The 17884-nt window shown below is 43.5% G+C and overlaps 1 protein-coding gene across 1 annotated transcript in view; it reads left to right on the top strand.

Annotated features, from left to right (window-relative positions):
- Positions 1 to 17884, top strand: part of LOC125742531 (voltage-dependent calcium channel subunit alpha-2/delta-1) — a 107743-nt gene that overhangs the window by 34898 nt on the left and 54961 nt on the right. The window contains exons 4-6 of the mRNA XM_049014633.1: positions 7676 to 7735; positions 12594 to 12629; positions 15544 to 15670. Of these exons, the coding sequence (XP_048870590.1) occupies positions 7676 to 7735; positions 12594 to 12629; positions 15544 to 15670 (223 nt within the window). The remainder of the gene's footprint in view (positions 1 to 7675; positions 7736 to 12593; positions 12630 to 15543; positions 15671 to 17884) is intronic.

Below are 17884 nucleotides of genomic sequence, written 5' to 3'. Positions count from 1 at the left end.
CGATCGATCGCCGCGTCCCGCTGTATTAAATTAGGCAGGTTTCGCACACGCAGCCGTCCAAGTCCGCTGTTGAATATAGAGGCGACAAAAAAAATGAAAATCACTTCTTAAAAAATAGCTCTGAGGGGGCGGAGAGCAATAAACGGGGGTGAGTCGGCAGAATTATGCGGTGTAACCAAGAGCTTAAAAATTAAAAAATAGCCATGGTGAAATAATGATTTTCTTGGAGGTTCGCTTTGGGGGAAGGTAAAAGGAAAAATTAATAAATGGGCTCATTGACATGTTAATTCAATGAAGTGATATCAGAGTATTAAATACCCAGCTAGGGCTGGCTGGGCGCTGCTATCTGGAGACATTACTTGGTTAGTTTTTCGCAATAAATAGCGTCAGTAATTAGGTTTATGCCCCCTATGGTGGCGAAGCCTTCAACACGTAGGTAAACAAACCTCTTTCATTTTCTGGCATACGTTGAGGACGGTAGAAACTGGACAAGAAGCTACTCTTATGCAATTCTTACATAATATTTCGTCCCTATGTAACGTCTTCTGTGCTATTTAATGTTTGCGTCCACAAATCTTGTTCTTTAGTTGGACGTTAGTGCGCAATTTCACCACTGTGTTTGCAGTCTCAGACCAATGCTTATGCTTAATGTGCCAGATGTGTTCCAGTGGTTTTCAGTGTTATTGCATGCGCTCCTGTTATTTGGCTCCATAAAGTTACCGTAAATACAAGTACTTCCTACAACGCCTGAAATATTCACTCAGTGGTCAGTAATCTTTGTCTTGCCTCATGAAACGTGCGAGGTTCACTTAAAGTCAAGTTGCAATCCAGTGTTATTTTACAGACCAAGTATGATTCCCCTCGGCTGGACAATCACGTCAGTAAATCATTGGCTGATTTTTAGTATTGTTGGGATATCGTGATTTTAATTTCCCCTGAAATAAAAATTTATCACTGCATCTGAATTAGAATTAGGACTATAACTAATTATGCATGCTAATTATGCATGCCATATTGCTAATTATGTATGCTCTAGCTAATTGTTCATGCTGATTATGCATTCTATAAAAGTCACAATTTAGCAGAAATACTTTAGTCCACGATGGTAAAGACTAGGTGTAGTCAGGCCTAACCTGTTATGTCATTTTAAACATAAACTTTAGTCAAACTCACACAAAATGCATCCAGCCAATCAATAATATCCCTTGATCGCTGAATAATGGCTCAGTGTCCTATCATTCAATTAATATGTCCAAACTGTATTTGTATACGATGATCCAATGTCTGTTCCGTGATTTGATGATACAGTCGGTTTTCCTTTGTGTCTTTGCCATATTGAGATTCCCAGAATTCCGATGGGCGCAGGCTTCTGAAGGAGTGTCCGCATAATTAAGCTGCTCTTTAATTCCCGCAAAAGCTCGTTAAACCCTCCAAAATTTTGAGGGACGTGGCCATTTTGTACAACCTGAGTGGGGAGAGGCTGGTTTAGTAGAAGCCAAAACCTACCCAGTGACTGCTCATCTGTGACTAATGATTTCTTGATTTTGTATCTTTCCAAACCGAGGAAGTTTCCAGCTCCAAACACTGTGCAATGCTGCTGTTTGCATTCAGATGCTGTGCAAATTAAGTGTTTAATGTGGTTTTTTTTAGAGTTCTACTGAACTAAATAAGAACCGAGAGCTATGGAAGTTATAGGTGGCGAGTGCGCACTGATGAGTTAATTATAGTATCATTTGGAGGCCTGCCTTCCAGAATTATGTATCGCTTGGCAGTTCCGGTGCCCTACACGCAGTCTGACAGCCTTTTGGCTGGTGTGGAGAGGCCAGCCAGGATTAGGAGGACTGAGGCTGGGTCGGCGTGGAGATAAGTCAGGTGACAAGCATGGAGATTCACTTCGCCGATTTCTCTTTCCCGATCATCAGACTTAATCGATTTTGCTTCCTGGCCTCCCTTCCTTCTGTAAACCCATCTGCTGAAATGAATTTTCTGTTTCTTCCTCCCATTCTGGTGCCACATTGTGTCGGCTGTCCTGTCCAAAGGGAGTCTCACGCTTATTGTCTGTGGGATAGGATGGGTAGTGATTAAGCACACGGACTCATAACCTGAAGCTTATGCGTTTGAGTTCTTGAAGCAAGGTGGGATAACACCAAGCTGTATAAACGTGTAACATTTGCTATTACTTTTGTGGAAAAACATCAGTGATCACTGCATAAGCTCTCATTAAACAGGTTTAATGGGTTTTAAACAAGTAACTGTAGTATCTCAATAGTAGACTAAGCTCACTGGCAGGCTAAGACAACAGCTGTTGAGCTGCATTGTGGATGTTGTGTATTTTTCTATTTGCTACATGAAGGTGAAGAGCCATTGGCTAGACATATTTATGGGGGGGGGGGTGATTGCTTAGGTTATTCAGCGTCTCACATACAGTATATGCATGAAATGGATTAAAAGCACATCATGATCCAACCACCACACACACAAGGTTTGTCTTAATCTGCATGACTCTTGGAGGAGCTGAAATGTCTTCATCCACACGTTGACATGTCCAGTAAATAATTTATGATCCTTAGCAGTAAATGGAACAAAAAAATCAATGGGTTTCAGCAGCCTGAAGTCAATGAGCTAGTGGCTGGAAGGCCCCTCCTTTTATAAATATCTTTTTTTATAATATTATTTACCCCCCCCCCCCCCCCCCCCAGGCAGTTTTCAAGGAACGCATCAAAATAGATTAGCTGAATTGGGCATCTTGTTTATTTTTTAAAGATTTCTAAATATTGTTGCCTGCAGTTTTTGTTTTTCCTCATAAATGAGAGAAAATTCTATGCAAGAAAAGCCTCCGATTACCCCTCCCTGTGCCCAGTTTCATAATAAGGTGCTCAGAAATGTAAACAACATTGTGGGGAAAAAGGGGGGGGCCACCGTTACTTAAGCAAAAGTATATTATTGTGATTATCAAGTAAAGATGGATGTCTTAATATAAAACTTGACCTTTCTGGATTCTGGTTGTTTTTAATTCGGAAATTGGAACAAGGACATGAAGAATTTGTTTGAGGTGTTGAGCTTTGGTTTTGAGGCGGATTTGCAGCACCAGACTTTATTATGGGCGAGAAGAAGAGCTTATTCATGTGCACAACTCATGCTGCTGTGATCCCTCCTTCTCGCATTATCTCCCATCTCAGAGAATAAAAAGAAAATGAGAGAAAAGCATTTCCTGTGATGGACAGTGGGCATATCTAGATATATATGTATTCTCACAAAATAAATATATATTGAGAAGCTTATAAACAAATACTAATATGTTTAATTCAATTGAAATGTGTGCGGCAGGAGTGGGTGTCGTCATGGGGGGTCAGGTTACAGAAGCTGCACTCGTTCAGTTCTCTCGTTCAGTGGTTCCCTTCCTTTATTCTGATCATTCTGATCACTCCCTGACTCCTGTATTTGTGTCTGATTTTGATTGACTTTTAAAAAATAAATTACCCAGCAAAACGACTGGTCCTGCAGTCTGTACATGATGTTACGCTTGTAGGTCTCGCACCCGTATCGAAGGAATGGAGGGGTCTGAGAGATGCAGAGCTTCTGGACGCTGAGTAGGGCCCACATATCGTACAGTATCAGTCAAAGTGAGTTTGTGTCTTTTTTTCTCTCCCACTGAGCGTTTCAGTAAGATTATGTAGAAAAGTGCTGTCCGAGTGTAGTAAAGCAATCCGGAAATTTACAAATCAAAACACCTGCCCCTGACTACCCAGGCACCTGCTCTGGGCCCATCAAAGTCCACCAATTTAATTAGTTTGATACCTTTGATGAGAGCAAGGGCCCCCATGTTGGATGTGCGATTCCACTCCGCAGATTACAAATTCTCCTTGTCGAGAGAGATTCTTTTTTTTTTCATGGGCTTTAATACATCCCAACTAAAGAGGTTGTTATGGCAACATCACACTTCTTATAGAAAGCAGGCTTGTCTTAGTACAGGAACCAGATGTCTATGATAATATTTTTCTGGAGGAATAAATTGGTATCGTATCTCTTATATCTTACAACATGTTAATATGCTGTTGGGTTGAGTGAAGAGTTTTTACACAATTGTTGCTGCTTTATATAGCTTATGGCCTTTGGGTGAGTTACCGTTATAATAAATATTACATGGCCTTAGGGCTGTCCGGTGTCGCTGCCTAAATGCAGGTCCTGAAATCATCTCATTCTTGATTCCATCTTGATGCAGTTTCTTGATGGTATACTCTGTGACATAGCTTTCCTGTAGTACAGAAGCTTTATACCTGTCTACATCAAAGAATTGGATGGAGTAACCTTTCTGCATACGGTGATTTTTTAAATTTTATTTTATTTATCCATTATGTTATACGCATGTGCTTGTTTGATGCGTACAGAAAACCCACCATTCATCTGTGTTAATCGTTTGCATCGCTGCCGGTTCAGGCAGTGTCTTTGAGCATATTTGATCGCAACTGTATTAATTATATAGCGTCTTAGTCATAATTATAGGATGATTGTGTCCTCATTGCTGTGGTGAGGATTTCCAGCGTTAATGACCTTATTGTTTGGTGCTTTTTACATCTGCCTCTCCGGCACTGTTCCCTAATGTTAGGACGCTATTGTACAAAATTTGATATTACATAATTCTCATAATTCAGACCAGTTTTTTTTTTTTGAGGCCATGAGGCCTTTGGCAATGAGAGTGTTAGAGGAGCACTTTGTCTGAGGGCTTGTGTGCTACTAACAAGCTCAGGTTTCTCAAAGTGAACAGAGCCACAGAACAAGAGTGTGAAATATTGCTTTATGCATCCGGATTTCATAGTGCCAGGGTGGGGGGTGGGGGCTTTGGTGTTGCTGTTGCCTGGATGTGGTCTTTAGATACTTAAAACAAAACATAAATGTAACCAGAACAGTCACTGTACCCAGATTTACTTACCGTTCATGCACCGTAAGGGTTGTACAATCCGCAGACTAAGCACAGGAACTGGTAAGACTGCAAACAGCCACATATGAAGTGGAGTAATGTGTTATGATGTGTTAAAAATCTATGAATGGATACTTCAGATCTTGCACCTGAATCAGAGGCACACAGTCATGTTGGACTGAGTTCTGTAAAGCTGGAGCTGAGCTGGGAAGTGCAGGGCAGCTGGAGGTAGTTTTGGCTGCTGGACCTGAAGAACATCCACGTTGACACTGGTAACCAGTTAGACAACTTGTGTGCACCAGCAGGACAGTGGCACTTGTGGAGGAAGTACAGCTTGCACCTTCAACCACCAAACAGACTGGGTGTTTGTCATGCATACTTGACTGCACTTGTGTTCTTCTATGCCTGCTTTATGTCATCTTCCATCTTCCATCTTTCATCGCTAAAGGCCAGTTCCAATACTAAGAACAGTAGTACAGAGGATTGTAAAAATCCCCGTATGTCATCCTCGCCAAATGGGACCAGTCCCATGATTCATTGCACCCCAAGTTCGTTCTTGGGAGGCAAGTTAGCAAACACCGGTCTGCCAAGACGACGAGTACAATCTTCGTGTTCTTGGTGCTGAGAAACACTCCATGGCATTGATGGAAAACACGGAACATTGAGGTGACTGTCTGTCCCCTCTGGCTTCCAGGTCATTCTGGAGCTTGGCTTAGAGTCACCGCTGAGGCTACACTTGGTGTCCTCTGAAGGTTCTGTGCCTGGTGGTACGTGGCTCAGCGGGTTAGGTGTCTGTGACCGGAAGGTCACCAGTTTCAATCCACTCGCTCAGCAGAGTAGCCACAACTCCATTAGGCCTTAACCCTTGAAAAATTCTGCCAGAGAGCGGGATGGACAGCTGCCCCTGCGCTCAGACCTCAGACTTCGCTTTCACCTCTGAGTGTTTATGTCTTTAAACAGTGTTTCTCAGCCCAGTCGTCAGGCAGGGAGGCAGCAAAGACAGGGACTGTCAGGGGTTCCCTGAGAAACAGTGTCTTTAAAAAAGAAAAGCAAGATGGGATTTGTGAGGGAAAAAACACGATACAAAGTACCTGTGCTTGTACAAATGGAAAATAAAACCATTTCATTTTCATTCCAAACTGCAGGACGTGTATAAAATGTACTGTACTGGTTTCCCTGGTAGTGGTGCTTGGGGGGTGGGACAGAGAGAACATTGCATCATGGGCCTTTGAAATTATAACTGGGGGGCAGATTTCCAAATTTCTTTATTTCTTCTATTCCCCCACCCCATCAATAGCTCCTTTCTTGGATATTGGTGGTAAAATCAATCAACTTTCGCCTTGTGCTCCCTTGGGGTGGGGGTGTTGGCAGCAGTGTATTATATTTAAAAATATATGCCGGTGGAGAGTGGATCGCAGCCTTGTTCTACATCCTGCAAGACGGTACTTTGGAATTGGGCAAGAGATGTAAGATAAGGCCCCCCAGGGCAGAAGAGTGAAATCCGCCGGATTGCATTGGGCTATGCTCCTATTGGCTCTGTCGCCCCGGGATGCAGCTCACCAGTGTCCTTCTCTCATTTGTAAGAAAGCCAAATAGCCCTCGACACACCAGTTTAGACCTCAGATCATTACCGTGTATTAAATCAGGCATTTGTAAATAAATCAGCAACGCCATAGATGGGTTCTCATGATGGGGGCCGCCGCTTTGTTATCAGCTGGCAGTGGATTGTTAGTCATCTGCGCCTTATTATTTAGGATATTGATATGATGCCAGTACTGTGCTGATAATTATAGAGACATTGTGGCCCTGTTTAATTTGACACTTCACGGAGCTCGCAAACGGTACGCAGCCAATCATTCTATTCGGTTTCTGCATTGACACTCATTCTGCTGTAGTGCATGTAATAGTGTTAATTCATTTATTTGTTCTTTGCTGTGACACATTTGTCACGACACGAAATGTGCAGACCTGACGAATGGCCTTACCTGTGCTATTTATTTTACTGGTCACGTGAAAATAATAATAATGGCAATGATGCAATTTAGTCGCGCAAAGATGAAATCAGGTTGTAACGTTTTCCCAGGGGAAATTTTCTGTACGGATTTCTTCATCAGCCAGACAAAGGACATTCCCTGTTTTAATGCTATTAACTGAGTTATTACAGCGGGTCTGTGGGGAGGCATGGGGGGGGGAAATGAGGATGGGAACATGGTTCATTTTCAGCCCCTTCGGCACACCTCCCTGCCCTCGATCCCGCGGGAGCCTGACACTGCTCACTGCAGGCTGAAACATATGACCGAGATTCAGGAATGTGGTATTTGAAATGCAGTAATTACCCTGGGATCATATGCTGTTCTAGCTGCATTCTTGTTTCCTTTCACTCCTAAATACACATAGATCTATAAATATACAAAGTTTTTCCTAGTGGTGCCTGACACCGCACATAATCCATTATACATTCCTTTTCGTCCCTATTTTTTCCAAATTAGCAAGCGTAATGGGCAGTGGCCAAGGCCTATATAGTTACTGTTTTCTTAGCTATTTCCTGTAACACCCATCAATCAAACCTTTAATGACAGTCGTCCCAATTTTATTTCAGCTGGAGCATACTCCGTTTACATGGTGGTAATTATTTAATGAAAGCCTTGCGAATCGCTGGCTTCACCCGAGTCGTAATTTAGCACTCCTCAAAAGCAAAAAGTAGCACGTGTGAAAGCTTTATGAATAACGACGGGTGTGTTATTTTTTACATTTCAGGAGCTGGCGACAGCAGCTGAAAACTTCCAGATGCGGCACCAGTGGAAGAGTGATCTGGGGGTAAGATTCATACATTTAGCCCTATTCCATAGTATTAATGCTCCATATAGGCCTATACACCATGGTATTAATGCACCATATAGGCCTATACACCATAGTATTAATGCTCCATATAGGCCTATACACCATGGTATTAATGCACCATATAGGCCTATATACCATGGTATTAATGCACCATATACAGTAGGCCTATACACCATGGTATTAATGCAGAATATAGGCCTATACACCATAGTATTAATGCTCCATATAGGCCTATATACCATAGTATTAATGCACCATATATGCCTATACACCACAGTATTAATGCTCCATATAGGCCTATACACCATGGTATTAATGCTCCATATAGGCCTATATACCGTAGTATTAATGCACCATATAGGCCTATACACCATAGTATCAATGCTCCATATAGGCCTATACACCATGGGATTAATGCAGCATATAGGCCTATACACCATAGTATTAATGCTCCATATAGGCCTATACACCATGGTATTAATTCACCATATAGGCCCATACACCATAGTATTAATGCACCATATAGACCTATATAGCGTAGTAGCATATTATTAGTATGCAGATGTCCTAATGCAGCTTCTTATTGCTGCAGAGAAGCTGGCATTTAAATCACGGGGCCTCACACTGCCTGTGCTGCTGGGTGGTGCTTTGTTATGTACGGCAACATTATTATAACGACACGCTGGCTATGCCAAGATTATATTAAAAGACTATCATCATGTATTTAGGCGGATGTTAAGACTGGATTTCTGTGATCTTAAGACCGTTAAGGGATTTATTCTTTGTTCTCGCAGTTGCTTGGGTGTTTATCTATTGCTGTAATTTGCTTGGCTGCCTGATGCATGATGGTTTTAGGGGATCCAAAGGGTGTTGGAGCCACAGGAGATGCCTGACCGCTCCATCCCCGGGCATCTGCACCCATTAAATGCCGAAATATGATTTGCAAAACACCGCGCTGGCAAAAAGCAGCAATAACGCCGTACTCAAATACCCTTAAATGTAAAATAGGCTACTCGCCTTGCAAAATGGGTCTTAACAATCCTATTGTTAATAACTCAGTACAGAATTAGATAGTCTAAAAAAATACATATTTGTGTTTACTTTGTTTTGGATTATTCATTATTATGAAGGAAAAAATAAATGCGTCATACATTCACTGACCAAAACAAGATTCTAAGATCGTTATTGTTTTAAAAAAAGATCACCTGCTTTTATAAAATGGATCCTAATAGGGCTACTCTTGTTTCTGAAAACTGGGAGGAGAACGATCTCACTTTCAGGTCCAATATTTCCGTTATATCAGATATAAATGTAATTTATGGATTCTGATAAATACTTCCAGCCTGGTTTTTCTTTAAATAAAAGATGCGGCGCTAAAAGCGGCTCTAGCCTGGCCTTTAATGGGTTTTCATTTGAGTGCGCTGCCTTTTATGGTCGCATGAAAGGCAGAATAACAGGTTTCATGCCGGCGCGCTTTCTCCGGCTTTTATTTGTCTGCTTTTGGGAGAGGGATCTAATATAAGCACGATGCGAGCGGGCTGGCGGACATTATGTATAATCTCATTATTAGCACTACGTTTCAAATTTGCGTCTATGTTCGGTATACATAGCCTAAGTAATATTAAACCTAGCCGCACTGTTTGCCTTCAAAGACAAATATGTCATCCCGTCCCCTATTATCACATTATCTTTGCCTCTCCCGGAAAGCGCTGTAACTGCCGACCGCATTTCATGATTAGAAGTTTTAAATCTATGCGTGCAAACATTTGTATGAAGCCTGTCTCGTTAGAAAACGCAGACGATCGGGGACGTCGGTAACATTAATCTGTCTAGTTTATGAGGCAAATAGTCAAGCTTTCAGTTCTCATCTAAAGGTTTCATTACATTGGGTTGGTTTTCAGGCAGGATAATTATCTCCGCGTTGGGGTCATCAGCCTAAAAGGTTTCTCCACACGTGGTCACGAACTGATATTGCTGATATTAGTTTAGACCAATTAAGATAGATTAAATGGGATAGACGTATCATCCTATTTCGAAATGTCAGGCTGTCTCCTGAAATTGAACTCTTATTTGACATGTGGATGCAGGGTGTTGAAGCTCCGTTGTAGCAAATAGACGGGCAATGAAAAACTACGTTTCTTCGACATCAATATTGCTTGCCAGTGCCTAATATGCTTCCTGTATTAAGGGGTTTTGGTGCTTTTTTGGAAAAGGAAATCCCTGAGACAGGAGGAGCCTGCAAAATAAATGACTCTATCTCTTTGTATTTTCTATAGTACAACCATGGTTTGGGCTGGTGAATTAAACATGACCTCCGCATTATAATTGTAAAACTGGCCCTGCAGAGACTCAGATGGAGAGCTGGGCTCTTGTCTTATAATGCCTATATACTTTGACAGTGGTTTCCGCATTTGTTCAAATAAATTGAAGAACTTCCTGTTTGGTCCAGGATCTGAAGAATGATGTAGGAAATGGGCCATAATTTGTTTGGTTTTTCTACATCTGTCTTCATTTTTTTAACTTTTGACACAGGCTTTGTTACCCAGGGGAGATTTTTTTCTTAATTCGGCAAGAATTATTCGATGGTTGTTGATCTGTTGGTATTTAATTGCTACAGCATTCAGCCGTTAATGTACATTCACATCTTATATAAATTGACCTGTCATAAATGTAGCTTAATTTGCGATACTGAGAGTGACATGATTGTCCCATCTTTCCCTCTTTTGGAATTGTGTTCTGGATTATTAGGCTAAATCACGTTCACTAACAATCTCCATGGTGGAGACTTTTCCACCGAGCATGGAAACGCCCTCCAGCCTCGTGGGAAGAGGAACTTCCGCTCTTGTCTGCATCACCACCTGAATTTTCCCTCCATCACCTGCGTCTATCTGATACACTTGCTGTAAATAATGATAGTGTCTAGCACCAACCAAATCACATACTTGCGTGGGGCCCCTGAGGCTTGGGGCCCTTTGCCGTCCAGGGAACAATTGCTATATTAGTGCTTCTCGAAATGCTTGGGGGGGGGCACCAAAATGATTTGTCGGGCCCCAGAAACAACAAACCTGTGTGTAAAGATGGATCTTACCCCCACCCACCCCCCTATGCATCCATCTGGTCACTTGATCCCTTGATTCACTGTCATTTTCGATAGTTCAGAGTGATCGTCCCATCCTCATATATGAAGGAACTCACTCAAAATGCATGAATCATACTGTCATATAGAAAACTCCTCCCCCAGGGGCCTCACCTCAGCGGAAAAAGAATTTCCGTTAAATGAGATAACGGGAATAATCTTGGTTGAAAGCTTGTTAGCAATTTATTGCCACTTAAGAGCAGCATGTTTATTTTACGTTAAGAATTACGGGCTATTAAATCACAGCGCCGTGGGGTCAGGGGACACCCTGCCGGGGGGGTTTCCTGGTGATAAGGAGGGAGCACAGGTGCTCATGACAGTGTTTGTGGAGCTAATTACTTCATGTTTAGCGATGCAGCTTGCTATATCCGAGGCCCAGCTGTGCTTGCGCGTGCAGTAATGCGATGTCGCAGGGCTGAGGGTGCCCCAAGTGTGGCGGCGCCCCGTGAACCGTCACCGCGTGTGCCTCAACCCCCCGCCCTTGCCCCTGAGGGCTTCTTTGTGTCATGACCTGGGCCCACTCTTGTTACCTTGCAGTGACTGGGCACCCATTTTGCAGCCCCTCCCACTGCTCTGAGCAAGTCTAATGATGCTTTTCCACTGCCACCGAGAACCGAGTCGTACCTGAGCTGTACCGCTACCTGACCGCTTTCTAGTGCAAATTATCCGAGCTGCACTCATGCAGACATGGCTTTGCCTACTGGCGGGGCTGAAAGCGTGACGAAAAGGAGATGGCTTCATCAGCACCATCTGATTGGTCGAATGCAGACCAATGTGATGCGTTAATACAATGTGATGTATTAATGCATTCCTGATAACTCGGAACTTTCCAACCACCTTCTTTAAGAAAGTACTATCGAGCAGCTGAATGGAATGGATTCCTAATGTAAAGTTACAGAAGATAATTTCATATACTATACCCACTAATTTCACAATCTAAGTTGTAACTGGTGTTTCTTACAGATGTGCTAGCAGAAATTAGCACATAGTAAATCATGATGGCTGTGTCTGAATTCAGGCGCTGCATCCTTCCAAGACCGCATTCGAAGACCGAATGTGTCACAGCGATGCGACGAGGCTGTCCCACTTCGAAGGCTCCTTCAAATGCGGTCTAGCAATGCGTCCTCCTTTTGCTGAATCGCAGCCCAACATATCCCAAGATTCATCGCTCAGAGGTAAAGTGGTGCGTCCCAGCGAGGCGAGAGGAAGGGCGCTTCATGACTCAAGGGTGAGGGCAGGAACATCTGGTGACGTAAATAAGAAAGTATGCGTAGGCCAGACCATCGCATTTGACAGAGCTTTCTGTTGGACCTTCGAAGGACGCAGCCTATGAAGGTTACGCATCCGTCGAGGATGCAGTCCCTGAGTTCGAGCACAGCTGTACACCATGTGCACCGCAAATAAGCATCTCTTTGGGTTTACATCACTGTCACTCCTATCTGTCAACGCCTTTACCAAGCCGACCCTTCTGCAGTGGAAAACCAAAGCGAGCTGGAACCGAGCCGTAACTGGTCCCAGTTTGTGGTACAGGTCAGGTACTTATTTGTTCCTTTATGCCAGTGAAAACGCACCACAGCAAATCTACACCACCTTGCACTTTGTTTTAACAGCATGAGGTGTCAGGCCGGGGGAGGGAGCCAGTTATCATGATGTTAATTACATTTTTCTTGCACTGATTGCTGTTCTCTCCTTTTTCAGGTTGAAGACATAGCTTATTACAATGCAAAGGATAATGTGAGTATCAACCCCCCCCCCTTTTTTACTGTTGTGTAAATGTTCATACCTTCATGTTGTATCTTTATAACAAATTCTAATTAAACTTTCTCAGAATTTACTCTTGGGATCAATGAAGTCTACCTTAACTTAAAAGTGAATTGAAAACAACTTCAGCCTGATTAGAGAATTGAAAGCCCTTACATTTGCCATTGTGGCCCATTGAAGCCGGGTTACAGCTCTATATTTCACGCCACTCCATCAGAAAATTCAGGGCTATGTATAATATTCCTATTTGCAATTCTTTACATGTCCTCTGGAGAGGAGTGTTGCCAAATAATTATTTGGAAACAGAACATTATAAAACCATGGTAAATGTGCTCAGAATAATGTGCATACCCCCCCTCCCCGGACAGTCAGGATGGAAAGTTGCAGGTCCACACATCACACTTATTTGTGAGGCTCTAATTGGGTCCTGCCAAGACATCGTGTCATGCATTGTACCCATGATCACCAGATAGGTCTTTTGTCAGTGGAGAATTGTCTGGTGAGGGTCCATGTCCTCTCGTTGAGTTAGGACAACCACTTGTGTCCAATTTTGAACACTTGGAGTATATAAGATTGATTGTTGTTAGGAAGAGACCCCCACAGCTGCAGTCCTGTCACTTTTCAGTCTGTGATCTGTTCTGCGTGCTTCGCTAGGTAGCCTCTTTGCTCACTGGGGTGAGCATGGTTCCCCTCATTTTATTGTTAGCACAATGCTAATTATGAACCAACTCTCAGCAAGCTCTTGCTTCCCGGTCCGTTGCTTTTTGTGCCTGCCCCCCACCTCAGCTCTGCCTGCAACCCTCCGGTGTCATGTGACGTTGAGAGGGTGTGGCCAAAAATAAATTACACATAACTGATATAAAAGTAGGATCAGAGCTTAGGTAGGGAAATCAGAGCATTGTTTTTGCCATATAGCTGTTCCTTTACTGTTGGATGTTGATTAAAATGGCAGCATTAACCTGAATTAATCAGTATCGGCTGACAGATGGTCTGGTATGGTGGTCCGGAAACATTCTGGAAATGAGTTTTGCATGCCTTCCGAGAGCCGTTGTTAGCAATTGGAGGAAACATTTGTACTTGATGGAGCGGAAGACACTGAAATTAAGTTTCTTGTTTGCCATCCCATGGGAGACTGTCTTGTTTTTTTTTTGTGTTTTTCTTGCAAGTACTGATTACCATGTCCGGCATCTTTGTAGCACTGGCTGCGATTGGCTCGTTCGGCGTGATTGGAACATTCACCTCTTCACCCCTCGAAATCATATCCTCGGTGACCTGCAGACATCATCTGTGATTGGAGGGGTGCTCCCCCCCGCCTACCTGTCAAATTCCCAGGCATCCTGCCACATTGAAACCTTGGCCTAGACGCCGCCAGCATTTCCTCACGTTCCCTGGGCTCTCCTGATGGAGGCTTCCGGAAAGTCAGTGGCAGTCTCGCCAGTCAGTGGGGGTCTCGCCAGTCAGTGGGGGTCTCGCCAGTCAGTGGGGACGCTTCACAGCTTGTGGTTTCTGCTTTCCAGTTCAGGCAGAATTTAAATCCAGCCGCTTGGAGAGAAAACGGGCCGGTTTCAGCCGCGAGTCCAAACTAACGTCTCGGTTTTATTCCTCTTTCGACTTTCTTCCGTCAAGATTTTATTTATTTCTTTTCGTCCTGAACCTTCTGCCATGTGCAGAACAATGTAAATCCTCCTGATCCTTTGCTAGGTGGCTTTTCCGTATCGAGAGAGATCTTCGGTCTTGTTTGAGTCTTGTAATTCAATCTCTGGACCTCCGTCTCGCTCTCTTTTCTTCCTCCTGTCCTCTTGGCAGCTCTGGGTTTTTCATTATCGCCTTCGCTCCCAGTAACCTCATGTCACCCCGTCCTGCTCTCACACTCTTCAAGCGATTTATAAAAACAGCAAAAGGAATCCAAGTAAATAAATCACAGCACACGTTACGCCGGACGAAAACCGCACAGGACGGGTGCCTCATCTCTATGCTAATGTGCTGGAAATGTTCATTAAATGTCATTCCCGTTAAGTAACGAGGTCTTCATAAAATATGCAATGAATATTGGTATTAGTAATTTAAAGGGCTTTCTGAGCTCTGCCTCTTAATATGCCAGTTCTCTATGTCAGCTTCACTGATGTGATGTTTTATTACTCGACACTTTAATTTCGGGGGTCCCAACCTTTTCATGACAGTGGACCGACATGCATTGTGCAAAAAATTTCATGGAATGGATGACGACACACAATGAATACAAAAATATTGTAAACATTGTCAACATCGTAGCTTGTTTGCTAACTACTTGCTAACTGTTTTGCTAGCCACTGATGCCAGGATGATACACAATCCATCCATCCATCCATTTCCTGAAACCGCTTATCCTATTCAGGGTCGCTGGGGGTCCGGAGCCGATCCTGGAGGCTACGGGCACAAGGCAGGGAACATCCTAGGATAGGGCACCAACCCATCGCAGGGCACACTCACACACCATTACACCCAATTAATATGAAAATATTACCAGCATCTTATCTTGTTTGCTAACTGTTTGGTAACTTTTTAGCTGACTTTTGCTAACCACTGCTAAGATTACGCACAATTAATTGGAAAATATCATCAGCCTTGTTTGCTGACTGCTTATTACCGTCAGAGGTCCTTAAAATGGCGTAGACTGAAAGTGTGTCGTTTCTTTTTGGAAATTTAACAACCCCTCCCCCAGTCCCGGGACAGGCGGCTGGTTACCCCTTCTTTAATCCAAAGATCGTCAGAATTTGCGCCGGTTTATGGCTGCTGTCGATGTCTGATCAGAGGATTTTGGGGAACCCAGGTCCCGGGGTGTGAGGCCACACCCCCTTGCCGCTCTCCTGCCTGATCTGTGACGGCTTTTCCTTGCTTCGACCCACAGCTGGAAAATGACACCTACACACCAAAGAACAGGCTGAGGCCGGACTTCAAAGAGGATTCCTCATTCAAGCGGCTCATCTCCTACAATTTCACAGCCGTCCACATTCCCACCGACATCTACGAAGGCTGTGAGTACGCCATCAGCTGTGTTTGCGTGTTCATATGGGCTTCCTCCCCACAAGTGGGTCAGGAATATTGGTGTCTTTAAATTGCCTGCAGTGCGTGGTGTGTCCATGTGGGGGCACTGTGATGGGCTGGCATCCCATTTTGAGTGTCTTATGTCGTTTCTGGGATGGAGCCCGACACTGAAAGTGAGTTATGACATGTGGAGAGAAATGGGGGCTGATAATTATGTTTGGTGGCTTTAATTTTGGGCCTCATTATTATTGCTGCCTTTGATGTGATTATTTCTGTCTTTGGTGTGATTGATTTCATGTTTCCTTCCACAATAAATACTGGAAAAACAGACTGGTTATTCCTGGAAATATTGTTATCATTTACCTTTAAGGCTGCTATAAGTGTTCAGCCTCCTACGCACAATAATCCTGTAGGTGGCGCTTTCTTCTGGCGTTTGTTCTGGCCTTTCAGTTTGAGTGCAGTATGGGGGAAGTCGTACAAGATGTTGACGTCTTGGGTGAAAAGATGACTGAATGTGGGACACTTGTCTATGGGGTGGCATGGGACTGGGGGGGGGAGGTCTTGCAAAACACACTGGGACACTGAAAAGCTACGCTCGTAACTAGACGTTCACTTATTCTTCGTTGTCTGCTAGCTGCATGTTCGTGATGCCGCTATAGATAAAGCATCGTAACTGCAGTGTATTAGTGAGCTACGCATTTATTAATGTCATTCTGGTTATTAAATGGGACGTGAGCATCCAAAATTATGTGCGTAACTTCTATTGACTGATGATGAACAGAAGCAGTTTGATGGCCCTTAGCAATCAGTCATAGTTAAATACTAAGACGGCGGTGTTTCTCCTAGCAATTTCGTAGCATGTTTTCAACATTTAAATCCCAAGCAAAACTCACTATATAACGGATGGCTTGCGGTACAAATATTGCCAAATGAGGCGTGCCATTGTGTCGATGGAAGTGTATTACTATTAGTATATATCTGATCACACTATCATTGAACAAATAAGGTAATTAGTATTTCTGTTTCATCTTTTTTACAGGGAAGTCCGTACTCCAATTAATGTAAACTCTCCCCGGTTTGAATTATACCATTTAATCTCCCTCGCTATGTTCCGCAAGCTGGCTGACGTTTGCACAGGAGTCTGATCCGGTTCGATTGCAGGATCCTGATGCCGATACCGCATATCGGGACCGCAGGTGGCGAAAGATACGTGCGCTGCGGGCCCTGAAACACATGGGCGCAGGATCGTCCTGCTCTGCCCAAAGACGCAGCGAAATATTTCGCTCATTTTATTTTACTGCAGGAAGCGACACGGAGATTTACTTTAAAGAAAGTCTATAATGGAAATTTATGTTAAGGGCTGTTATATCGTAAAATCACAAATTTTAAACTTTAATGGGCGTGCCCCTCCCGACTAATATTAAGCTGTATATCGTGTCCTGCTGTTTTAATATCGCGCGTATGTATGATTTAACATCGCTGCTTTTGAAAGAGTGGCAGTTGCCTGCTTCTGCGTCACGTTACCGGTTCGCCATGCTGAGCGTTCTTGGCCGTTTTATGTTGCTGCATTAATATTGCATCCACATGTGTGGAGGACTGGGTTTCTTTAGAAATTCACGTGTATTTCCCAACTTTGTTCGTGTGTAATAACTTTCCTGGTGTCTATATTTATATGCTGTGTTGTATATTTAAAAGGATGTGCTACACACAGTCTTATCTCCCCACTAAAGCCTTCAACATGAGTTGTACTAAAAAAGACATTTTACATCTGTTCACTGTGGGCCCCTAATTCCAACATGGATGTCCTATGCTTTGTGGCTAATATGGCAGCTGCTGCTGAATGTTCTAGAAAGCTGTATAATTGTCATGGGGCATGAGCGATTTCGAACCCAGCCCCGAGAGGGGATGTCTTTTACCATTGTGTGGCTGAGGTACCTGGACTGGAGGACCCGGAGGACAGTGACTGGTCCCATTAATTAAGTGGTGTCTGTTACTGGTAATAACTGAGTAAGGTCACTGCCCATATTCATGGTTATCTGATTGGTCCCGCTCATTTTACTGCCACTGGTGGATCTTCAGAGGGTTTTTGAGATGTCGCACTTCCATCCGTCCATTTTCTCTGCCCACTTTTAGATTTTGACTGGTCAGGGATGAATAATGGCCAGTTAGAGTGGCCCGATAAAAATCCTTTGGAAATAGTCGCT

The sequence above is a fragment of the Brienomyrus brachyistius genome, chromosome 1 (genome assembly GCF_023856365.1).
Source record: "Brienomyrus brachyistius isolate T26 chromosome 1, BBRACH_0.4, whole genome shotgun sequence".
Taxonomy (NCBI): domain Eukaryota; kingdom Metazoa; phylum Chordata; class Actinopteri; order Osteoglossiformes; family Mormyridae; genus Brienomyrus; species Brienomyrus brachyistius.
Note: the sequence above shows the minus strand (reverse complement) of the source record. Positions and strands in the feature narration are given on the sequence as shown.